This window comes from Stegodyphus dumicola, chromosome 8 (assembly GCF_044657685.1).
Source record: "Stegodyphus dumicola isolate Sdum_Otavi_A_Nest chromosome 8, ASM4465768v1".
Taxonomy (NCBI): Eukaryota; Metazoa; Arthropoda; class Arachnida; order Araneae; family Eresidae; genus Stegodyphus; species Stegodyphus dumicola.
Genome location: NC_140775.1, coordinates 142,320,284 through 142,347,671, shown reverse-complemented (window position 1 = coordinate 142,347,671; position 27,388 = coordinate 142,320,284). Strand labels below are relative to the sequence as shown.

Below are 27,388 nucleotides of genomic sequence, written 5' to 3'. Positions count from 1 at the left end.
AACGTAATATAATAAAACGTATCTCTCCATTAAATCAGTAATAAATAAGTATCTCTCCATTAAATAGATAATAAAATATAACACAGATTTCAATCTGATTTCATACATTTTAAAAACTACTGCACACTCCAAATATTATATACATATATGCCAGAAATATATATTTCTATTTGTGTATGTACGAAGAAATAATGCATGAGTAAAATCACATATCTAATGCATTTTTTGAGCAGACTGATTAGTTTTAATGCACGCGTATGTATAATGATAATCTTAAGTTCTTGCTACAAACTATACCACTAAAGAGAAGAGTCGTAAATATTTTATAAAAACTTCCCCAAACCCATTCACATGCCAATTACAACATACATAAAAGTATGATAACAAAAAATAACCAGTATGGCGATAAATAGCCAATTACAATAACCCTTCATTCGTCAATAGCACTCGTGTGTCGAGAGTATTTGCCCTGAGGCCGGTAAATATCCGGGTAAGCCTCCTTCGTCGGGTCTCAGATATCAGACAGATTCTTCCATAAAGGGTAGAGAATTTCGAAACTTGTATTTGAATTTTCCCCTGCATCTGGCAGTATACTTGACCCCAAAACGTGACGTTGCGTAAGTTAATGTTTGTTGCGTATTGAGCTGTCACATGTTAGATTAGTTTCTTTTCTTTTTCTAGTGGACGGGTGTTGAAGTCTCGTTTTGAGATTTAGCTTGCCAATCAAAATTCGTTATGCATAAATTATTTGCCGAAAATTCCGAAAAACATATCAATGCAATGGGTACTTTCAAACAGAGGAAATCTCTAGGTAAGTTGTGGGCTTGGCACTTTCCCTTTCAGTGTATGTAAATATTCTTTGAAGTTTGTAATTCTGTGTATTTATTATTATGCGTTGTACGTATGAATGGGAGGAAAGATTTATTTTGGATCTGTGGTGTATTTCATTTTCGTGTCAGGTTGTGTTGTTTTTTCGTTACCGCCGGGTGGGGGGAACATTTCCCGCGTTTATTCTTGAGGTATGTAATATGTCGCTCAGTATCGATTTTGCAAATTATCGTTACAAAATTTAGAGCTGAATTTTGAAGGAATTAATTGTTATGGTTATCATTTTGTAAGTTGTTTTGATCCTAGAATTTTTGCGAAATAAATATTCGATTTTACTTTCATTTGAATGTGTTGTTTCGTGTAGCCTATAAAACTTTTGCATTTATTATTAAAAATAATAATTTTGAATTTTAAGTTGAACAAAATATCTTGAGTTTAAAATTATCTATATTTAATTTGCTAGATAATCATGTAATAAATGAAACTATATTTACATTCAAATTATTTTAAATTAATAATAAAAATTCTTGTTTTATGTAGATTTATTTTTCATTAGTCATTTTGTATCCATAACAATATTTTTTTGATGTGGTCTGCATTTGAAGTAGTATTATGCTAATTTATTAAAACATGCTACTTATTTAATTAACTACTTGTTATATTAGATAAATGGTTATTATTGACACTTTTGCTTACTATTTCTGTATATTTAAGATTTTTTACAAAATTTTTATACTTTGTGCTTTTTTAAAGCTTTGTATAAATTTCTCAGTATAATTTAAAAATATATGTGCTGTTTATTTATTAATATTATATTCTGAATAATGTAATTGTAATTTTTTATATTCATAACATGTACTACATTTGTTTTTAGCTACAAGAAAAGAGGAAGTAGAAAACATTAGAACAAAGTTCCCAACAAAAATTCCAGTATGTATCAAAATAAAAGCTTTGAATTATTATTTTTCTTCATTAGTAAATTATATATTTCTCTTATCACTATTCTTGTAAATGAATAAAGAGTTTAACCCTTTGAGGTTTGGAGCATAAAAAAATTTTTTTTGGGGAAAAAAATAACTTTACACATAAATAACTATCCCCTAATACAAGGTTATTTCATGGGGGAAAAAAAAGGATAAACCTTTAAGGTAATTCATGACATGGATACCGCTTGTCCCACCGCACACCTAAAGCTGTAAAATGGGGGGTAAAGTGCAGAATCGCCCACTTATTTGCTTGCTGCTTTTTACAAGAGTTAGATTTTTTGTCAATTTTCTTTGACTTTTTAAGTGAAAATAAGTCAATGGGTACATAGACAAAGGGAGTACGCAATGCCATTTTTGTGCAATTCTGAGATATTCGTTTTAAGTGAAAATAGGTCGATGTGTACATGGATACCAAGTATGTGCAATTCTTAAAAATGCACCAAGCAGTGGGGGATTTTGCACTTTCCTTGTAAAATGGCATCTTTGCCTCAGCGTAAATTCTCCTAACATGCTTTAAAGTGCTAGTTTTAGCAACCAAATGAAAATGCAAGATATAAAAAACGTTTTTGAATATAATTATCTAGAAAATATTGATCATATTCACAAAATAAAAAATATTTTTAAAAAATCGCTCTCTATACGACTTTTTGGATATTTTTTAATGATTTCATAATAGATTTGAAACAAAGAAGATTTTTGCTACAGGTTTGAAAAAGAAGATATTTAGAAGGCCATCATGTTTATTTACATTTCACCTCTCTTTCCTCTGCTTAGGATATTTTTCTATGGTGAATCGCTCTCGCATATCCATTCAGTATTCAATGACCTTTCATGTTAGAGAGTTGTATTTTCATTTCGTTTGGAAAAAATACTAAATATTTTTCAAGTTTTAAACATTTCTGCAATTTATTATATAATATAAATTTGCATTATCAACATATGAAACTAACATGATACATGAATTTTAAAATATTTGAACGGTACTGTCATCTAGTAGCAGAAATTCCTACATGCAGGGTGGGACGTATTTGGTCCCACCTTTTAATTTCAATTAATTTATATATGAATAATCAAGTTATGTATGAATTCAAATATTAATTTTTTTAGAAAAGGAAACTTTCGCATAAAAATATTCATTCTAACACCAAACGTTGTTGTTCAGACAATTCAAATTTCATTAGGGAAAAAAAAAAAAAAAAAAAAAAGCTTCAAAATTAGACCTGCCAAAAAAAAAAATTTTTTTTACATTCTTTCCATGAATGAATACTTGTGTTGCCACCTGTTATATATTTAGAGAGCTAAAAGGCATAATTGTATATATTTTAAATGGAATTTTGCAGCTTTTATCTGGGAGATAAAAAAAGGTGGGCGTCACACCGCCCATGAAAGGGTTAAATGATTGTGTATTAATAAGCTAGTTTAAAAATGTTATATTAATTCACTAAATAACGTTTTTCTTATTATTGTTATGAAGTTTTACCACTAATAATTGAAGCATGATTTTAGTTTAAAGTAACTTAAGTGTAGTAAAGAAAATTATTGGACTAAAATTATATTTAGCAAAAGGAAAAGGGATATTTTGTAGGACATTATTCTTTGCTTGTTCATTTAAATTAGATCATTGTACAAATTATCCTGCATGCAAAATAAATATAATTTTTAATAACAACTGCATTTATTCTGTGTTGCTTGATTTCAGGAGTTGCATTGGTTTATGTCAAAAATAGTGACATGTATCCTAAAAAAAAGTAAAATAAAATGAAAACTATCCTGTTGTTTGAAACATAATATTACATAAATAAAAAAAAATTAATACTTATGTTATTAACCGTGAACTGTCATTGAGCTGTCTCATTCTGCGCAAATTATAAATAAGAGAGATGATACACTCGTGGCATCTGCTCTTTTGTTTGATATAAACTCAATTGCTTTTAGGTAAACCAGGTTTTATTTTTATGACCAAAAATATAAATTAACTACTGTAACCGTATTTTTTTCTTGCACAGTGAAAAACTTTTGAAAAACAATTGCAATACAAAGTCCGAGATCCAGACTCGTCAGGACTTCTACGATTCTGGATTTGGGATTTTTCCGGATATTAACTCATCAGTTTAAATCTAATAAGATGGCATGTAGAAATTATAAAATTAAAAATATGAAATTGTGATTTATGAAATAATGAAGTATTTATGATCTAAAGGGTATCAAAATTTACAAAAAAAAAAAAAAAAAAAAAAAGCTTAATATTTATTTTTTTACCTTATTAAACATTTGTTTCAATGTAAGTTGTTTAAGTTGCTCTGTTTTTTGTGCTAATACCTTCTCTTTTATTCTGTAAACAGACATATTTTTTGTTTAGTTACATTGTTGAAGTCCTGTAACTGCAGTTCGAAAATCCTGACTAACTTATCAATCAAAATTTTTTCGTTTTCAGTGATTTCTCTCTCACTTTCTTCACTATCAGTAGCGGTATTTTCTGGATATAGAACCATACTCCAGATTTTGCTATCCATTTATTGTCTGATGATTGAAGAGCATCGTCATCACAATGAAAAACTTCTTTTATATCATCTTCATTTATTACCACTTCTCTACATTTCTTTACAGAATCCATTAATTGGAAAATTTCACCTTTGATTTACGATATTCGAAAACCTTTAAAATTCATGGCTATCATTATAAAATATAACTGTCATTCACTATACATATTTGGCTATGTATCACGAGATTAGCGTTAAAGACAAGTTGTTCCGCTAAATTTTATCCTGTTTCTGTTGCACACTGAGACAGTTAAGCCTGAATTGTATTAGTTTAGTTATTTATTATACTTATGTCTATTTCTTGCACATGCTTATCTGAGTCCTGAATAAGTTAATTCCCACATTTGCTTAAGGCTTATTGAGGGCCGGTGTTAGATATCTTACCGCCTGATGCAGTCTCTGTGGTTCATAAATTCTGCTACCAAGTGCTCCCTTTGTCTTCCTTCCATTCTGCCGCCCAGTGCGGCCATATGAGCCCTGCCGCTGGTTCTGGGTTTATGTGAATAACAAATGGGTTATTCTTAATTTCAAATAGCACTAAATTTAATCTTTTGTCCTATGAATATCATTAACAAAATCTACTTTTAGCATATGGAAAGATATTTTTGTTAAATTTTTCTTCGTCAACATTTCTTAGCGCATTGAACTTCAATCTGTAATCATCGCCAAGCGTAATGTCAAACTAAAAGGTTACCATGCTCTTTATTATTCAATTACTACAGTACAAAGTTTGTAATCTGAACGTCCATTATCTGGAGTGATTTATAATCCGGACCTCAAAGCCACAAACTTTTTTTTGGTGTGCTTTACGCATGTACGTTTAAGCAAGCACATTCACGTTGGGAGGATGTGTCTCCAGATATGTTAAAAAAAGCTTGGCATAATTTATGGCCAGCTGCCATATTTCACTGTGAAGACGATGAAGATGATAGCCGCGAATGTGAAGGTTTTCGGACATCGCTAACTAAAGGTGAAATTTTCCAGTTATGGGATTTTGTAAAGAAATGTGGAAAAGCGGTAATAAATGAAGATGATATAACAGAGGTTTTTCATTGCGACGACAATGCCTCAATCATCAATCAGTTAACGGATAGCGAAATCTGTAGTATTTTTCTAGATCCAGAAAATACCGCTTCCAGTAGGTGGAATTCGGTAACTGAACAAGAAATTATGTCTGTTTATAGAATTAAAGAGAAAGTATTAGAACAAAAAATGACGCAAGCAACTTACATTGAAAGAAATGTTTAATAAAGTAAACAAATAAATATTAAGCTTGTTTTTTTTTTTTTTGTAAATTTTTATACTGAATATGACCAACAAAATGGCTATAGATTTGAACAATTACGTGTGAGAAGTTTATGCTCGTAGCATTCTAAACTGAGTTTTGAGTAAAATCTCGGAGCTTAACAAAATAGTAGAAATAGCTTTTTTACGAAGTGCAAAAACAAAGCTGGTCAAATACCGATTCTTAATTGAGTAAAGAAAGGGTAAAAATAAATTTCAGGGTATCCTTTGGCGAAAATTGGTGATTTTTTTGGCTCCATTCCTGTTTACATACAACGCGCCCCGTAGTAAAATGGCATCCAAAACATAATTAAAAAAACACAATACAAAGTCCGAAATCCGGACACATCGGGACTTCGGCGATTCCGGGTTTGGGATTTTTCCGGATAATAGATCATCAGTTTAAATCTAGTAAGATGGCATGTAAAAATTATAAAATTAAAAATATGAAATCATGATTTATGAAATAATGAAGTATTTATGATCTAAAGAATATCAAAATTTACAAAAAAAAGTTTAATATTTATTTATTCACCTCATTAAACATTTTTTCAATGCAAGTTCCTTCTTTTTTTTTTTTCTTTTTTCGTGCATGTGTGCTAATACTCTCTCTTTAATTCTGTAGACAGACATAATCTCTTGTTTAGTTACACTAAGAGCAAATGTTTTTATTTTATTCGGCTTATAATTCCTTACTAAATGTAGCATTTCATCTCGATGTACTCCGTCTTTGATATGATTTAAATCAAGTTCCTCATCATTATAAATAGCACGAATACACATCAAATAGTTTTCTGGTTGCAATTTTCTAATTTCGACTATGCGTAATGTATGATTTACGCATGCGCGCGTTGAAATAAATGTTTAATAAAGTAAACAAATAAATATTAAGCTTTTTTTTTTTTGTAAATTTTGATACCCTTTAGATCATAATTGCTCTTTATTTCATAAATTACTGTTTCATATTTTTAATTTTATAATTTCTGCATGCCATCTTGCCAGATTTAAACTGATGATCTATAATCCGGAATCGCCGAAGTCCCCAAGAGTCCAGATTAAAGACTTTTTACTGTATTACTCATGAAGTAGAGGTGTTATGGTTTGAGGGTGCTTCACTGTCTTTCGAATAAGAAATTTAGTATTATTCTAAAATAATGTGGAATAGTGTAAATGTATAAATATTCTTAATGAATACCCGATAGCATTTCCAAGAAACTTGGAAAGCAAAATGCATTCAAGTTCTATTATTTTTGAATTTTATTTTTAAATTATTTCTATTTTTTCTTCCAATGATATAAATGTTGTGCATTCTGAATTATAATATCAACGAAATATAATGCTGTTAAGTGAACCTAGCACCAGAGTGTTACTATGGTAAACAAATATAGTGAATTTTAAAGCATGCATTTATTCTATTGTGGTTTATGCGCTATCGACAAAGTAGATTTAATTCAATTCAATAAGTTTAAATGAAATGCAAGAAAAAATGCTAATTTAATATTTCGTACAAGGAAGTCATGTGGTGTACACATCATATTTTATTTTATTTTATTTTTTTTCCTGTGGAAATTATAAATATTTAAAGGATACGAGTTTGTCAGCTAAAATTATTTTGTTTACTTGAGTTAAATTTTTTTTAAAAGGTGATCGTTGAAAGATATCCAAAGGAATCCCAATTACCATTGCTGGATAAAACAAAATTTTTAGTTCCACAAGAGCTTACTGTCTCTCAGTTTCTCACAATTATCAGGTAAGTATTTTGCTCACCTATTTATTTAAAATAAAAAAAAATAATTGTGGTAGTTCTTATATTTTCTTTGTATGTTTGTTCTTTATTTCTTTATATGTTTCTTTGTATCTATGTGGTAGTTCTTATATTTAAAATATTTATTCTGTATTTGTTTGTATTATCTAATGCATTTCTGGGATGAGTGTTGTGCAGTTTTTATAAAACCCAATTAGAATATATGATTCAGTCTGCTGGGGCAGCTGAACTATTTTTTAAAGTCATGAAATTTGAACAGATGGGAAAATCAAATATTGAAAGATCTAAGATTTAATTACATATTTTAATTTAGTAAATTATATTACTATGACTTCTGAATGCCAAATAAAAATAATGGTGATGCATATAATTTTATTTTAAATTATTTCTGTATACTAAATTGTGATGAAATAACTAAACATTACATTTAGTTGCTCTTTTGTATGTAGATCATTTGATAATCATCTAGTGTGTGATATACCATTTTTAGTTAGTTGTTTTTAGATAGTGGCAATAATATTGTTGTTTGTTTTCAATCATTTCTTTTCCCACTATTTTATCATGCATTTTAATTTCAAAATAGCATTTTAATGGCACCATCTAAGAAATGACTAAAAGCAGTAGATAGCATACTACATCATTACCAATAGTTCTTTTGGATTATAATTATTCTTATCTATTCTAAGCACATACTGGGAGACTGCATATGGTTTTGAAGCCAGGTGTTTGAAAAGAAATTTCTTTACTTTAACAAAAGAAGCATTTTTGTGTTATTGATGTCTTTCATGGCTTTCATATTAGTTTGAGTTGATAAATCATATGGTCTGTGTTTTATTTTATAAAACATGATAAAATATTTTTACTAGACAGTATTTGGTTTATAATGCAAAACCACAACTTATTTAAAATAATACATGGCTTACAGAAAGAAAAAATAATTTATAAATGGCTTAACTAAGTAACCTGCTAATTAAGTAGTGGTAATGTAAATCTGATCTATTCAGATAAGCATATCTGAAATTTCAGAGTCTTGTTGAGGAAATGGGAAAGAATTTGTTGCAAATATGTAGAATCATAAATTGAATAAAGTGAATGACTAAGAATGTTTATATAATGCTGAATTGTAAGTACTGGCTGTGACTGTAAGAATTTGTATTAGATTATGGGAGAGATTTCTGGATAGATTTGGAATTAACTATTAATATCAGTTATGTCCATTAAAATAGAAAAAAAAAAAAAAATGATGATGGGTTATTGATAGAGAGAATTCAGGAGTAATTCAATATCATTGAAGGTGTAAAAAACAGTACTGTCAAAAGTCGTTAATTCGGACACCCATAATCCGGACCTGAAAGCTACAAACTTTCTGCGCATGCATCTCGTTGACGCATGCGCAGAAATTGCGTCGCGTTGACGCATGCGCGTAAGACCTTTACGGCTGCGAACATGCTTGTGCGCGTTCGCAAATTACGTTTAAGAGTGCGCGTTTAATGTATAACGGACGTCATAAGCTAAGCTAAAATTATCTAATCATCTATTTCAGTTAATGTTGCAGATTGCGTTGTTCCTTAATCTTTGAATTGGATCCGGCTTATTATTTTTTGCAGATTGTTAAAGCAATTTTATAAAAGTAAGCTTGAACTTTCGATTATGTCAAGTAGAATTTCTGATATATATTTATTAATATGTAAAGGATCTACAAAGCGAAAGTATGTTTCAAAGTTCATTAAACAAAAAGTAGAATTGCTGCACAAAATGGATAAAGGCATATTCTTTGTTTATCTAAACTTATGTCTGTTTATAGAATTAAAGAGAATGTATTATCACATAAAAAACGAAGCAACTTAAGCAACTTACATTGAAAGAAATGTTTAATAAAGTAAACAAATAAGTATTAAGCTTTTTTTTTTTTTTTTTTTTGTGTAAATTTTGATACCCTTTAGATCATAATTGTTCTTTATTTCATATATTACGGTTTCATATTTTTAATTTTATAATTTCTGCATGCCATCGTACCAGATTTAAACTGATGATCTATAATCCGGAATTGCCGAAGTCCCGACGAGTCCGGATTAACGACTTTTGACTGTACTTATTTGCACACCACAAGGATCATGCTGTCAGTTGGACGAAATGGAGCTACAATATTCAGATTACTATGCATTCATAATGGTGTCGTATTTTTGAAAAACATAGTATTTGTCAAAGTGAATATGGTTCCATATTGTTACGTTACTCCCAGCTTTTATATATTTTTCATATTTTTTATGAAAAATTTTCTTTACAATTTTACATAAAAAATTATTTTTTTATTAAAGGTGTCAACATTTTTGCCAGTATGAGGACTTTTCATCAAATCTGTGTTCAAGCTATTATTGAATTCATTTGCTTTTTTATCTCAAAAGCAGAAGTTATTCCTTTTATGAATATGAATTATTTTGTGTGTCACCAGGGTTGTTGATTTATCATTATTTTGGTATTTTAAAATCAAATGATCTACAGAAATTTTGATTTGAGCATTTGTAAATTTTGTGTCAGGTTTTTAGCAAATATAACCCTATCACTCTAAGAGCAATACAGTGTACTCTAGATTAAAAAAATGCAGATAATCCAAGCTATCAATTTGTGTGCATGTTGTATGTGTTTATTTCCAGGAAAACAAATGAGTTATTTTACTTTGTTTTTGAGAACATTTAAATAATTCTCGAATTTTACTGTGCATTTTTCAAATATCTTTTTATTGCTGTATTCAAATCTCTTTTGGTCGATAATGAAGTCCAATAGAAATCAACTGTACAGAAGTCATTGCTGTCTGATACTAATGTATCTTCTTTACCTATTCAGTATTACTTTTTGCATCTTCTGTTCTTGTGACGTTGAAATAATATCCACATCACTTAAGCAGTGGAAACCCAGCTCAGTTGAATCGCTGTAGAACCATTCCTTGATGTTTTCATGGTCAACATTTTTAAAGAGTTTATATTTTCAATTTTTTGTCATACAACTTCATTTATTTTCTCAAATTCTTTGTAATTAGATATTTCAACTATGCACGTTCAGAAATTGTAACTAAACGTAGACGCAATTCAACAGTTTCTAGAGTATGCTCTGACTTGCATGTGTTTATTACTCACTGCCACGCATGGATAATCCGCACACAGGTAATAAAAATTATACTACATATTTAATTTCATTTTTACTTCCTTGTACGAAGTAAAAAGGAAGTATTGTAACCGTGAAAAGTTTCGGGCAGCATATTTCAACGAAAATATCCATTTTGACCGCTGTCGAATGCAATTTAACAATGTTTTTGCGTGATATCTGTACGTAAGGACAGAATAAAATACTCTTTTCCTTCAAAAAAAATATAAAACTGCTTTAAAATGAATTCTGAAGAGAATTTTTCGTGGCGTCTGTACGAACGTATGTACATGCAAACGTGCGTATGTACGTATCTCGCATAACTCAAAAACGAGTAGCCTCAGAACATTGAAATTTTGTATATAGGACTGCTATAACATGTAGATGTGCACCTCGTATTTTGGTTGCAATCGGCCGCACCAAACGTATATATATATTTATATATATATCCACTCTGTTACCAGGCTCAGTGATCTCAGTTTCTTTACTCTTATATGTTTGTAAATTGTACGTTTTTTGCTTTAAAAATGATTGTATTATGTTGTTTTTATCTTCCGGTTAAGGTTTTTATGCCTTTAGTAAATCTGTATGCAATATTTTTAGAATTATCAACAATTTTAAAGTTGTCTATGTGCCGCTAAGCCCTTTTTTAATGGCGGCCATTGATGTTTACATTTGAAACAGGAGACTAGTGGATTTGTTGCCAATCTGAGAAACTTAGCTTCACAACAACAAAGATAACGCATTCATTTATTATTGCCAATTAAATCATGCTTAATTCTTTCTGGAATTTTTTCGAGGAAATAAGTGTTTAAGAGTTACTTCGTAATTTTTAATATAGATATTTTGAGTTTTTATGTATTTTTGTTTTCTCGCGAAGTGAAAACTGAATTAATTAAATGAGAAATACACAATCTGAAATGTGAAAAACTGTTTCTTTTTTGTTTTGTTTGCTTAATTTCTTTTATACATCATTCTAGCTTTATTATAGTATTTGAATAGAACATGTGGCAACGATTAGATCATTCTATTCTTTAAATGATATAAATTTTGTGCATTATGGTTATAATATGAAAGAAATATAACAGTTAATTTTGTTTCCATTATATAATTATTATATAAGTTAACTGTTATATAATTATTAATACTGTTAAGTGAATCTAGCGCCAGAGTGTTGCTATGGTAAACAAATACTAGAGTGAATTTCAAAGAATGCATTTGTTCTATTGTGGTTTATGCGCTGTCGGGGAAGTATATTTAATTCAATCCAATAAGTTTAAATGAAATGCAAGAAAAAATGCATATAATTTAATATTCCAATGCAAGGAAGTCATGTGGTGTACACATCATATTTTTTAGAAAAGATATTAGGATAAAACATTTTGATTTCCATTTGTGATGTTTTAGAATTCTTTTTTCTTGCATTTGTGCAATTTTTTAATGAATTTCTGAAATTTAAAGAAGGTAATAAATGGTTACTAGCCCTATGTAGCAGCCTTGGCTAGAATGTTGATTTAGCATGATCTGTGCATTTCTTTCACTTTTAAAATACAATGGTTTTTCATGCATGCTTGTAATTGATGTTTCTTTGGCTAGTAAAGTTTTCTGCTTTTAAAATATAGCTTTTTTTGCTGATAATGCTGATAATTTTCAACCTGCTAATTATCATAAAGTGAAAAAGATGCTGTAGCTTCTTCCCCCAGAAGAAAATGTATTTTCTTCCAAGCAAGATAATTTTTTAAAATAGCATGAATGTGTAATTCTCTGTTTGCTAGAAAAGAAACAATTTAGTGATGCAATATCAGTAGCTGTTCAAAGAAAAATGGCCTTCATGCTCAGAATTGCTTTAGTTGATTTCAAATGTCCTTTCTTACATTACTGCATTTTTTTATTGTTGGAGTGAGTAGTTTGTATTAATCTGATGATGCAGCAAGCAGTTAAACATGGGGAAAACGGCAGTCCTCAACTGGAATAAATTTATAACAAAACATAAATAAATAAATAAAAATAAAGGAATTGATAAAATAATGAAAATTGGTGAATGGTTCTTCGTAAAATGAAAAAATAAATATGCCGCAGCTGTGGATTTTAAGTGCTTTTTAAAAATGCAATGCACAAATGTGAGAATACTTATGGAGAGCATATAAGAACACATAAGTGAGGGGTCATGGATATATACCAGTAGCACTCAACCTTCTTTTGCTTCATGCACCCCTTTCACCATTGCTAGACAATAATTCCTCCCTCCTTTCCAAAACTCGAAAAATATGTACACATTTATGTAAATTTAGGGAACTACTCATATACGCCCTTGCATGGTGACAAATTTCTTGCCAAATATTTTTGGCGGGAAACCCCTTGGTGCCATATTACTATCTAAATATTTTGTCTACATTTTCGAACTTTAAGCCTAAAATGTCCGGTTTTTAAACGGGGTTAAGCTAAAAATCCAAAACAAAAAATTTAGATAGCCGAAACATAAAGTTTCTAACCAAAAATATTTGACAAGAAATCATGTACACAGCAATATGTTTTAACTTAAAAAAAAAATCACAGAATTGCACAATTTTTGCAGCGAAGGAATCTATGAACTACGCACACTTAAATAAATTAACATAACAACAATACAAATTGTACAATCTAGGCAGTGAAGGAATCTACAAACTATGCACACCTTGCTTTAATAAATTAACATAACAACAATAAATTTCAAAGAATAATACCATGTACACAGCATTCTGTTTAAACTTGAAAAAAATATCTACGAATTGAACAATCTAGGCAGCAAAGGAATCTACAAACTACACACACCTCTCTTTAATAAATTAATATAATATCATGTACACAGCGTTGTGTTTAAACTTTAAAAAACATCTATGAATTGCACAATCTAAACATTGTGCACTAATCAACAAAATAAACTAAAATAAATTTCAAAGAATTAAAAATAAAAAAATAACGACAGAAATTCATACTAAAAAAACAATGAACATTGTTAAACAGCAAAGTGCTGGTAGAAAAAAGTAACAAACAAAGTGCTGCTAGTAAAAAGCTTGAATAAAAGTAGTTTTTACATAGGCTGTTCAATAAGACTAATTTTACTGCTGCGAAACCACTCATCGGAATGTTAATTTCTGTGGCATAGAAAAGAAACCATGAAATAACAAAGTAGTGAATGGAAGCATCTGTATTCGCCTACTCCCAAGAAAGCAAAAACTGTGAAATAAGCTGGTAAAATTATGACTATAATTTTTTTGATTATGAAGGAATTGTGTATCAACATGCTGTCGAACCCGGTAATACTGTAAACAGCTCGTACTACGCGAATGTCCTACGAACAATGGTACAGAATGTTCAAAGGAAATGTCCATTGCTCTGAAATGGCTTCCTATTGCATCATGACAATGCCTGGCCATATATTGCTCATTGCGTACAGAATGTTTTGCAGCAGAACAATGTAGATATTTTACCGCACCCTCCATACAGTCCTGTTGTCGCTCCATGCGATATCTAGCTGTCTCCTGAACTTAAAAAACCATTATGAGGCAAACATTTTGCAAGCAACAAAGAATGTGTAAAGGCTGTGGAGATAGTTTTGAAAAAGCTCTCAAAAAACAGACTTTTACATGTTTTTCAGAAGTGGACAGAACATTGGGATTAATGCATTGCATGCCGCTGTAGTTATTTTGAAAAAGACCATGTAAATTATGACGATTAAAGGTATTCTGTGTTTTTTATAATTTTAGTCTTATTACTTATTGAACAGCCCTCGTACATTCATAAATTAAAACTAAGTGCTTAACAGGCAATTATCCCCTTGCTGAGAACCTCCATTATATACAAATTGATCGAACAGTTATGAAAATGAAAAACTTGAGGAATCTGGTTTCTAACCCATTATGGTGAACCATAATTTTGTAAATTCATGACTTGAGTTTGTACTCAGGAAGTTGAATCTTTGTGGGAATCGGCGAAATGGCGGAACAAAAACCATGGGTGTGTACAAGTCACCATCACCTGATGACCTACCCAGCAGAGCTCATGTTTAAGCATTAAGCTGATCTTGGTAATGTGTTTGAGGCATTAGCAGCAACTGCTGAACTGTAGCTGCCAGAAAGTGTAAAAAATGAATTTTCCAGTACGTTAATGTATATTTTTTTAAATAAAATAATAAAAGAGAATTTTACAATTTATTTAATTATATGTTACAATAAATTACAAAATTATTAAATAGTTTAATAAGTAAAAATTATATTAAATTGCTTTTATATGTATATATTAAATAACTTGTGGGTTTTGAATGAATAAACATTTTCATGCATGCTTGTAACTATCAGCAACAAATTGCACTTTCTTAATCCCGAATTGCACTAATGCTATTTTCTCTCAAAAGTATTAAAGCACATACGCATTATAAAACTCTTATTATAATGCTAGTTTGCAAACACTTTTTAGCAAAGTTATTTTAAAATACAGTAGACTCATCAGAATATATAGGAAATTAACTGATTTAATCATCTTTAGAAAGTTTCTCACGTAAGGTGCTTGGTTGAGTTTTGAAATGATTGGCAAATACCTCTCTTGCCTTTAATACTGCAACTTGAATTTTTTTCATCAGTATCCACCCAGTTCAGTGAGATTTTATTCTCAACAGTAAAAAAGTGATCTGGATAATTTTACAATATAATTAGAGTTCACTTGTACTCTCGTTAACCAGAGACCTTCAGTTTCGGATGTATAATAGAGACCTTCAGTTTTGGACGTATAATAGAGACCTTCAGTTTTGAATGTATAATAATTTCAGCAAGAATTATCAAACTAATTCTGTTGTGTGACTTCATCTTTATATTTACCATATTATGATCCTTTTATCTTTAGTTTTAAATGTATGCATCTAATTCAGTATACCTTTTTTTATGTGTTAAATACAGTAGAAACCATTGTACATGTTTTTGAGTTTCGTCCCAATTGCTTATGCTTTTAAAACGCTTTTCTTCAATTTTTAAAGTAGATTTTCAACATTCTTAAATCTATATTCAGGATGCATTTGTTGTAGCACTAATATGCTGTGTTGTCTACTTCATTCAGTGTGTACTGATTGTTTCCAAAATATACTGAATGTTAGAATTATATTTTGTATTATCCATATTTATTAGTTATTGTTACTTACATCCTATATATTCTTTAATGCTGCACTTAATTTTTGTAGTTTAATCTGTGTTAAATTTTGTCTATTTAAATCTGTGTTAAATTTTGTCTATTTAAATCTGTGCACTTTTTTAAACTACTGTACAGTACAAAATCTGAGATCCGGAATCATTGAGACTTTGACCATTCCATATTTGGAAAATTTCTGGTTCTTAGATCATCAGCTTAAATCAAGTAAAATGACATTTAGAAGTTAAGAAATAAAAATATGAAGTAGTTGTTATGAACTAATGAAACATTTATAACACTAAGGGAATCAAAATTTACAAAAAAGCTCAACGTTGATTGGTTTTATTAAGCATTTCTTTCAGTTAAAGTTGTTTAAGCTCTTTTATTTTTGTGCTAATATTTTCTCTTTAATTATAGACAGACATAATTTTTTGTTCAGTTAAAGAAGTTCCATTGTTCATGTCCTGTAATTGCCATGCCAAAAATTCTTACTGGATTCTTTTCGTTCTTGAAAAATATGTGTTTTTCTTTGTAGCAATATTGGATTTAAACCATATTGCAGATTTCATCATCCATTGGTCGATTACTGGTTATGGTTTGTTATCATACTGGAGAACTTTTATCATCTTCATTCATTATCTTTTCTCCACTTTGCTTCTCAAATTCCATTAAATTGGAAAATTTACTTCTTTTATGGCATTCAAAATCTGTGGCAAAATAAGGTTGCTGTTTTGCCTAATTTTGAAACTGCACTTCTTAAGCCAAAATTTGCAGTAACAGTTTTTTCAAGCTAAGGCCTCTAGAAAATTACCACCTTTGAAAATTACCAGTAACACTGTAAATCCAGAAAATACTGCTACCAAGAAAAATATGCGTTCACTTTCTTTATTCTGGTTCAGCTCTAGAATTAAGAAGTCTTTTCATTGAAATTGAAATCAAACTTTAATTTCAGTAAGATGGCTGTAATAAAAATAGCTTGCTCAATTTTAATGAATTTAGTCACATGTTGACTGCACAACACGAGATAACTCGTATTAGCGCTCTTCTTCAGGATGCCCAATACGAGTTATCTTGTAGTTTCTTGACTTGTCACTTTTGCACCGCTAAGAGTTACTTACTCGCTTAGCGCTTGTTTTAGCTGTACTGAGACAACAAGTCGAAGCATGTCTGTAAGAATCAACATGTAATGGGCTTCTGCAAAGAGCTTTGTCTAATACAAGCCGACTATGAGATAATTCGTAGGACCTTTTTTTTTCTCCCCCCCCCCAAAAAAAATTTCCTGTAAACTTTTTAATGGTTGTTACGAATCATAATTAGTATTTTTAATAATATGATTCAACCGATTTGGCTTCTGGGACCGGAATATGAAAAGTGCCGTGTCAGTCAACATGTTAAGAGTGTAATTTGATATGTAAACTGAATTTTTTCCGAATCTAATTCTTTCTCTTTTTCCGCTATTGTGCCAACAAAAGAAAACCAGTGTTAGCAACATCCCACTCCAAACAAACATGTCTTGAGGAATGTCAGGCAATCTATTGTCATTGGCCACAGTGTGATTTTCCATCTAGCACATATTTAAAAGTGACCTCAGTTATTTAGAAACCTTAGTTATTGGAGAGATAATTGCTTTTTCAAAGTTAGTATATTTTCCACTTGTAAATTTTACAAAAAAAAAGAAAAAATTGCCGGAGGTCTGGATGTTGGGCGTGAAATTTTGTGTAAGTACTTTTATTGGAAAGTATTACCACAAAATGAAATTATATCATATACGATGAACCTTCTAATGTACTCATCGTGCTAGGACAGTCACCTTTGAAAATTACTAGTAACGGTATAAAAATACATCAGTATTGATCATTACTTCTCAGATGAAAACCTCAACAGACAACCAAAATTGTCTGGAGTTGCACATGGTCTTTTTAGAAAGGTTCATTATGCATATATAGTTTTGGAGGTGGGAGTGATAATTTTGATATCTAAGATTCAAGAAAAAAAGACAATTGCTGAAATGCAAAACTGGATTTATACAGTATGGAATACTTGCTGGGAGTCGTCTAATAAGGGAGGAGGGGGAAAAGAGTTAATGAAAAATATAAAATTAAATAAGATGATGAATATTATAAATAATGTTGATATAAATCAGATACTGACTAATCATGGGCGTTTTGTGGCTTATTTTAATCGGTTCCATCTACATAATAATGATAAATGCTTAATATGTGATAAGTCTGAGGATGCCAGGCACTTTGTCGATGAATTTACGCTTACCTGTAGTGCAAGAGAGAAATATAGAAAGAACTTTAAGGAAGATTTTAAAAGAAACTATCCAAATTTGAAAAAAAATTTGCAGAGACAATAATGAAGATTATAAACTCAAACAAAGATAGGATTAGAATTCGGCACTGATATTCAGATTTTGGACTTTATATGTTTTTTCTTATGTTTGTTTTTTATGGCCAGACTTACATTTTGATCATACGGCCGGCTTGTGCCAGCTAGGAGGATCGGAACTGTGCCCCTATGATGTTGCTTGTATAGTTATGATTTATAAATTATAAATAGTATTTTTAATTGGAAAATGTAATTGTATAAACAAATTTTGTAATATTCATTATTGTGTTCAATTCATTTCAAACTAGGAACCGTATGCATCTTGGACAAAATCAAGCATTTTATTTGCTCATGAACAACAGGAGTATTGCCAGTATGTCCAAAACTCTTGCAGAAGTGTACTTAGAAAGTAAAGATGAGGACGGATTCCTGTATGTAACATATGCATCTCAAGAAATGTTTGGAACATCTCTTCCTGGTAAGAAAAGCCATTTTCCTTGAAATAATTCATAACTTGGTAAGAGTGCACTTATTTGTGCATGGCAGTAAAAAATATTTTTGGTACTTTTTTATTAACGGGCCGCCACTTAGCTCCAAATAAAATCTAACTAGATAGTGGCTGCACTAATGATGCATTAAGCTTCATGAAAAAAATACCTTGTACTTCTAGTTACGCAACGTTTCCCACCCAGCTATCTGTAAAACATGGTAAAGGACTACACAGAAAATAGGCAAATAACACATATGTCATAAAAGGGAAAACAGTTTTTTCCTGATCTGGTATTTTACTCAGATAACTTTGGAGGGGGAAGCAGGTGTGGCTGTGACAAGAGTCTAGCTGATGATAATTGAAAGATCTGCCTTTGACTCTTCAGTTGTGCTGAGTTAGGTCGTCAGACATTCTCAACAGTTGTAGGAATTTATTTGTTACTTGAGTTCACTTGAATTAATCACTTGTTTTAAAAAAAGAAATTAAGGAGGTTAACTTGCTTTTTAGCAATTTTCGTTAAACTGTACATTGGCATTGCAAGGCTATGCATGCAACACAAGTCTAACTGAGCATAGGCAAACAGCCAGAGGCAGCTTTTCAGTTGTCACATACTAGAATCTAGTGTGACTGTGTATGTATTAGTGATGCAATAAGTGTAGGATCATGTTTATTATTATTATTAATTTTTTTAAAATAAGGTTGTTTAATTAGTGTCATTTAACAAAAAATACTTTTGTTAAATAGAGTTAGATAAATATAATTTCAAAAATTAATAGCAAGTTGTTTTTAGCACTAGAAGTGCTGTTAGTCTTGAACCTTGGGTGCGACTACTTAATTGCATTTTAAATATATAATCTGAAATATGTGACAAATTATTTATAGGAAAATACTGTAGTAATGTTATTAACACTTTTAGTAACTTCAGAGATACTAATTAAATGTACTGATAAAGCAGAATTTATTGTTGTAATTTATGCAGTAATTTATAGTTTGTTTTCATAATAATCTATAAAGATGTCTTCTAGATTGTCCAAAAAAAAAAAAAAAAAAAAAAAAAAGTATTTATGACATGGTAAGATAAGCAGTGTGGAAAAAAGCTGCAATATTCAATGAAGTGGCCTTTGCAATTTGAAAAGTTACGAATAAGTGAAATAAGTTGCCTTCAGATAATTCCTTGAATGTACTTTGTGTATTTCAAGGTATTTTTTTCATGATTACATTAGTGACTTGATTTTTAATTTCAGCTGTGAGTAGAGGGCAACGTGAAGAAGGATCTGGTTATAGACTCTTTGTACTGTCTCCTTGAACTTAATTTGATCTACTGGAAAGAAAGAGACTTTCAGTGATATCCACTGCCAAAAGCAAAAGTTCCAAAGACAGTGTTTGCATGGCTTTATATAACAGATTCCTTTGCTCAAATGGTGCTTCAGTTAAATATGTTTGTATGTGCTGTGGAGCAGAAAACAGCGTGTATAAAAATTTTCTGTAACTTGACAGTAAAAATATTAGATAATTATCTGTTAAAATTATTTTTTTTTCTTTCTTTCCAAAATAATATATTAACTGTGCTAAATTATTTACTATTGCAGTGAAATTTTAGTTAAAAAAGGAGAAACAGCTGTAAATTGTTTATATCTCATATACTAATTCTGTTCATTTAATATTTTCCTTGTCCTTTTTATAGTTAAATACATACATACATATGTTATCGTGAATGGTTTTGAATTTTGCTTTTCTCAGTATGTGCATTAATAGGGTTTAGTTTATATCCAACTAAAAAAAGGCTGAACATTATTTGAAATAGTTATTATTTTAAGTTCAGAATTTTTTTTCACATTCAGATAAAATATGTTATTATTGATGTTTTTAAATTTTCAGTATAATTTCATAATGGTTTTCTGGCGTATTGGTAAAAATATCCTAATTTTCTGAGTTCGTACTTATTTGTAGCTGAAAGAAATGTTTACCATGAAATTATTTATAGCATTATGTCATATTATATAATTTTAATTACTACTTAGCAAGTTTTGTGTTCTTATTTAAAATCATTCTTCTTATTCTATATAAATTTATATGCATGCTGTTACTGTGAAAATAAAAGATATGTGCCATTACATGTTTGATGTACAAGAAATCATACTGAAAGAGATTTCTTGATGTGATATTTTGGATGGGATTTTTGTATTTTGAAATATTTTGTCTTTTATGTAAAGCAGAATTAATGCAAATATAGAGTGGTGGATTTATATGGATACTATTGGAAGAAAACAGCCTATGATTCAAGCTACATTTTTATGTATCATACTACATGCTTCTTTTGGTGGTTTTATGTCTTTGCAAAATGATTGCAATTAATAATGGAAAGTCTGGGAGCTTCAAGTTATATTTCTGTTGAATCTTAGATTAATATTTTGAAATCCCTTGGAATGCTATTTCTGTTGAAATACGCAGTTTAGGTCTGCAGTCATAACCACTAATTTATTTGCTTGAAGTACATCATTTAATCATTCATAGGAGAAAGAGGATTTGCATGTGATTACAATGTTAAAGCATGTCTTCACCTAGGTGAATACATCTTGAAAACTTGTATAAAATAGTTTATGTTTAAATTTTTCCCTTGAAATGTGAAAATTTATATTGAAATTTGAATTGATATGTAAATTGAAACTCCATCCCCCCCAGTGAATTAAAAGTGATTTTCTAAAAATTTCATATTCTTTGTACTTTAAAATCTTTATTTTCTAATAAATTTTGATTAATAATATTTAGATTGCTTGTTAAATCAAGAGATAAGATTGAATCTGTTGTTATTTATTGCTGTTAACTATTCTATTTAAACTAAGTTTGGAAATAACTAAAAAATCATGAAAATTTAAGAAATGAGTGGTAGTACTTTAGCTTTAAAGCAATGACTAGGGCTTGAAGCTTTTGTGCCTTTTGTCATTTATTAGGTTTTTGATTTATTTCCACTCTTATGTTGCATATTATTGAGATATTTTGTGTGACTACTTTTATACTTCATATGATTTTCTAAAAAATATATTTGTAAATTTTCAGGTGAAAAAAATTAAAAAACTCTTGTGTCTAGTTGTGTGCTCTGATAATTTCAAAACAATACAACATTTATATATATCTGTATATATAAACATTAGTTTAGAAATTTCTAAATTAGGACTATACTTTGTATATTAAAGTTGGTATATGCTGCAGAATTAATTAAATAATCAAGATATAAAAATTAAATAAAAATTGATGACTGACAGTCTAACATGAAGAACATACATCAAAATTGGAGGGGGGAGACTCAGTAAAATAACACAATAAAAATAATATAACAAATTGAAATTGAAAAAAATTGAGTTGAAAATTCTTTATTCTTTTTCAAAGAGTAGCAGAAAAATTTTCAATTATTTCTGAATTATATCTAGGCTTTTTAATAAATCATTAAGATATAACCTGTTTTGATGTGACTCGAAGCAAAAAATACTCTATAATATAAAGTGACCACATTTTTTATCGAGACAAAGTGGGACAAATGGAAGAAAATGAAAATTGTAATTTAGTTATGAAAGCAGACCAATAATTCAAAAAATATATTTTATTGTATACATTCATATACTTGTCTATAATTATACAAAAATATATTTATCATTAACAATTGGTAACTATAAAAATATTTGTAAAAAAACGATGATTTGAATATTATGTTTTTAATTAACTTTTTATTAAAAAAATTATGATTTTCTTTCACAGTTATATTTTTTATCCGAGTGAATACTTTGCAATAGATTCGGATCATTTATTAAAATGTCGTGAAATTTCTCACATGAATTGATCAAATTATATTTTAGACTTAAAACAGATATTAAAGTTTTAATGTTCGACTGCATTTTTTTTCAATTGTCCATATTTTTTTTATACTAGAAAAAACACGTTCTGTTGCTACATTTGCTCCTGGAAGGGAGAGCGCGTGTTGTACAATTTTCAAAATATTTTCATAAGGAATATTATTCTGTTTAAAATGAAGGAATAGCTCTGTCCATTTTGTGTCTGTTTCCACATTTGCAGACAACCAACATATTTTTTCTTCAGTAACGTATATTTTTATGAACTTCATTAAAAAGATCATTTTCGCAAATATTTTTTTTCAGAAAATGGTTACTAATATATTAAAAAGATTTTTCCACATATTCCCTTACAATCTCCTTTTTTGATGTCACCCAGTGAAAATTTTTAATATCCTCGAATTGAACTGTCCGTTCTTCAAGATATTCCAAGCAGTTATTATTAAAATTTCTGACTTCTTTCAGAAAAGCAGGTCGTTTAATGGCACCTTGTTTTTCCATTCTAGTGATGCCCTTTCGAATAACTTAAAGGAATGTAATCGTTATCGATTCTTTCTCGCAATTTTGTTTTTTAATTTTTGATTTCATTTGACACTTCCACAAGTGAAATTTTTTCCCCTTCAATAATTTTCGGAGTATTGTGAAATAATGTTAGCTTGGTTGTGGATGAACTGAAGGCAAATTTGTGATGTGGAATTTTCATAAAAGAGCTGCAATATTCTTGGACATTTATCTTGTGATAAAAAGTATGATTTTAATGGTTCGTATATTTTTTAAATATTATCTGCAGCTGGTAAAAAAGCTATCCATTGTGTTTTTGTGTAACCAATAATTCTTTTATATTCGTTTTCTGCATTTTCACAAAAATCCTTCAAACTTTCAAAACGCACAATATATATATATATAAAAATATAGATAAATTTTTGTAATAATATTTTCAACATCCACTGGAAGTAAAGTCAGATGCTATTTGAATAGTACTGTGTAGAATATGCGCTGCACAACCTACTCCAATAATTTTTTGGTTTAATTCAAACGAAAAAAACATTTGGTTAAGTTTCGTTAAAACGTTATTGATGTCTCTTCTAGCTTTTCTACCAAAATTTGCGTTAATGTTATCTTTACAATAGGTAATAATTTTATTGTTCAAATTATTCTTTTTTAAAACAGTACTTATTGAATCAAAAATTATTTGTGAAATTTAACCCGGCAATGAAACAAAATCTAATATTCTAATTCCTGTTTCTGGATTAAAAAATCTAACAATTGTGGAATATAATTTTAAATCTTTGTGGTTGGAAACATCATAATATAGGGATATAACTGTGCATTTATCTAATTCTTTCTGCAATTGTGAAAACGAGTATAGTGAAAAATCATTACAAATAATTGCTTCGGTTTTTGTTCTTGCATATGCAAATTTTTTGTCGTACAATGTTTTAATCATTTGCGACGTATAATTAATGGATCTGAAACATTGGTTGTGGTTTATGGTGTGGAAAGCAAATAGCCCTTCAACCAATAATAATTGTTCCTCTGTTAACAATACATATTCCATGACGAGACGTAACAGCAATGATCGAACACCACCGAGTAAATCTAACTTGTTACATCGCCTAATTTAGTTTACTCTGCATGCATTTTATGTGTTTTTTTATTTATGTATTTTTTATTTCTTTATATTTACTATAATAATTAATAAATAATGGAAAATATATTTTTACAGTACATTTAAAATAAATGCAGATGTTTTTTAAAAAGCGGGACTGTCCCGCCAAAATCGGGACGTGTGGTCGCTTTACTATAATAAGAATTTTTAAAATTAGAAACCAGATGAATAGTTGGTCAAGTTAATATTTTTCAACACTGTTACAAATTAAAAGTAATGAAATTTTTTGAGAACGGTAGGTTACTAAAGCCTTTTGCTTCTTGAAATATTTCACAACTATGTGTGAAGATTGGCACATCATTCTGGATAATCTCTGTGTTTTGGTTCAATGCTTCCTTAATGATGTGGTGGCGAACTGGTATGAGATATGAGCATACAAAAACTGCCACAGCACCGAAAAAAAAATGAATTGACTAAAATGGCAATTATTTAGAAAAAATTATATAAACATTAAAAAAAAAAAATTAATGTTTGTTGGTGTTTCTGGAAAAAATAGATGTTACTTTTGGAATTACTGTTTTATTAATGTGGGAATGTTGTTGACCTCATGCATTTTTTTTTAATATATATACTCTGTAGGCTCTCAGAATATCTTACCAATTTGTTCTATATCTGCATATTCTTTTAGTATGAAAAATTTTATATTTACATAGTGATAATTTCATTTTAGACTTTGCTTTCATTTCCTAAATAAATTTGCTTTATTTCTTGTTAAGAAGTTCCCAATGTATGGGTTGCAAGGCAATTTTTAGCAAGTTCTAAAAGTTTATTTTTTTTTTTTTTAATTTTGTCTTACAGTAATGTATAAATAAATCTGAAGAACGGATTGTGTTGAGATCTCCCATAGATGGTGTTATAGCACCCCTCAACTGGTGAGAAAAGTTTCAATTTGAGCGAGAGTTGGCGTGGGTTTTGAGAATGTAGTGTGAAGAGCTGTGTAACGTGTATTTGCTATGTAACTGAACTTTGTAAAATAATGTGCATAATAAAATCTGTTTATTTAAAATGTGAAGCAGTTTTGAAGGAGTGTACTTCACATTTATTTGGAGACACCAAGTGAGGACGAATCGATCTTGGAAGCTGTGGATTCTAGTGGTTTGGTTGCAAGCAATATTAGCGAAATTTTGTAGGAAGTGAAGGTAGGATTTGTCTTGATGTTTTGTTTGAAATTTGAATTGTTGCAAAATGTCGGAATTACCTAAGTTGAGAAAGGAGCGTACCGCAGTTAGTTCTACATTAACTAAGTTAATCAACAAAGTTGAAGCTTTTATTAAGGATGATTCTAGCGAGATAGATGTTAGATGTTAAGGTAGATATGTTAAAGGAATTTCGAGCCTAAATAATAGATAAGATAACCAATTTAAAACGAAGTGAAAAGTCTTTGTAATTGTGATGATATAGAAGAAGAAATTACTGTGCCAGAGGAATATTCAGAAAAATTCATCCTCTAGAAACAAAAGATAACCAATGTAATTGATAGATTAATGAAAGATGAAATGAATGTTAGTAATGTATCTTTTTCTATTCCCGCACCTGCTCAAGGTACACTAGAAAACCAAAACAGTTAAACTTCCTAAATTGATAGTCAGTAAATATTATGGTGATCCTGCTTCTTGGCTAGAATTTTATAACCAGTTTGCAAGCACTATTCATAATAACAATAATCTTACAAAGGTAGATAAATTTAATTAAGATCATATTTAGGAGGTATGGCATCTAATTGTATAAGTGGTTTCGTGTTAACAGAAAATTATGATGCTGCTTTGGGTATATTAAACGGTAGATTTGGTAACAAGAATACTCCTATATAGACACATTTGAATGAGTTACTTAAAATTCCTATTATTAGAAGTATAAATGATTTAGCTGGATTGAAAAGGTTGTTTAAAAAAGCTGATACACAAATTAGAAGTTTAAGAGTCATTAGGAGTTGAAACAAAATCATTCAGCACTTTATTGATTCCCATTTTGTTAGAAAGAATTCTGAAAGAACTTGTTTTAGAATTCAATAGAACATATCCAGATAATGATTGGAATTTTAAGGATTTATTTACCTTTCTAGACAAAGAGATAGGGTCTAGGGAAAGGACATATTTATTTAGTAGCAAAACTGAAAATTATCAAAATTTTTGTAATAAATATAAAAGTAATTCCAGAAAATTTGAAAATAAAAAGTTTAATAATAATCGGAATATATAAACTGCTAGTTATACTAAAAATGTTAAATGAAGCTGCATATTTTGTAATAGCAAAAAACATGAATTTTGTGAATTTGAAAGTGTTGCGGAAAGGAAAAAAAGATCAAAAGTTGATAATCTATGTTTTCGCTGTTTCTCAAAATTCCATTTAGCACGATTCTGTAAAACTAAACTCCATCCAAACAAGAACTGCAACAGCTTAGCTCACCACTCCTTGCTATGCGAAAATAGCAATAAATCAGCTGAAGTCGAAAGAGGGAAAGGGAATTCAAACGCGGTGACTCAATGTAGCTCGTCTCATCGGTGGTCAAATGACAGTGTTCTGCAAACTTGTACCATTCTGGCTTGTTCGAAAGGAAACTTTAAACTATGTCGGGTGTTAATGGATAACGGCAGTGAGAGATCTTCGGTAACAAAATCTTCGGCAGATGCCTTTAGATTTAAAACCGTTCGAAAGGAAATATTGTCGGTTTATGTTTTTGGGTCCGTGAAAGCCATAAATAAAACTTACGGTGTAGTAAAGTTAACATTGAGGAATAGGAACGATCCTAAGAAATATATTGAGATAGAAGCATTAGTTACTGAAATGATTACTGCCGCACCCATTGCATTTCCCAATATAAATGTTCAAAATATTTTTAAGGGTTTAAATTTAGCTGAGGCATGCATGGATTCAGATGAAGGTATTCACATTTTAATAGGAGGAGATTATTTTTAGGATGTCATTAAAAAGTCGAAAATAGAAAAAATAACCAAAACGCTAAATTGCATACAAACTATTTTTGGCTTTACACTGCAGAGAAGGATCAAATTTGGGCAACAATTTTGCGTTGGCACCGATATTCAAATGTTATGGGATTTAGAATCGTTAGGAATTACAGATTCTAATAACTTATCAATTGCTGATGATAATTTGATTAAACAATTTGAAGATAATTTGAGGTTTGTAGATGGAAGATGCGAAACTTCTTTGTTATCGCGAATAAAGCCAACGGATTTAAAAAATAGCTTTTGTCTTGCTAAAAAAAAAAGACTTGAGGACTTAAAAAGCAATTTCGAAAATAATGAATGGTTTTCGAATGGATACAAAGACATAATTAAAGATCAGCAGAGTAAAGGAATAATTGAAGAATATTCTAGGGATGCGAAGGAAT

At 29.7% G+C, this 27,388-nt stretch overlaps 1 protein-coding gene across 1 annotated transcript; it reads left to right on the top strand.

Moving 5' to 3' along the window:
* The first annotated feature begins 594 nt into the window (after positions 1–594).
* Positions 595–21,609, top strand: LOC118182659 (microtubule-associated protein 1 light chain 3 gamma-like). Its single transcript, XM_085822514.1, has 5 exons — positions 595–811; positions 1,703–1,758; positions 7,282–7,388; positions 18,341–18,510; positions 19,767–21,609. The coding sequence occupies exons 1-5, from the start codon at positions 736–738 to the stop codon at positions 19,826–19,828; spliced, it is 471 nt and encodes a 156-aa protein (XP_085678640.1). The 5' UTR covers positions 595–735; the 3' UTR covers positions 19,829–21,609.
* The last annotated feature ends 5,779 nt before the right edge of the window (positions 21,610–27,388 follow it).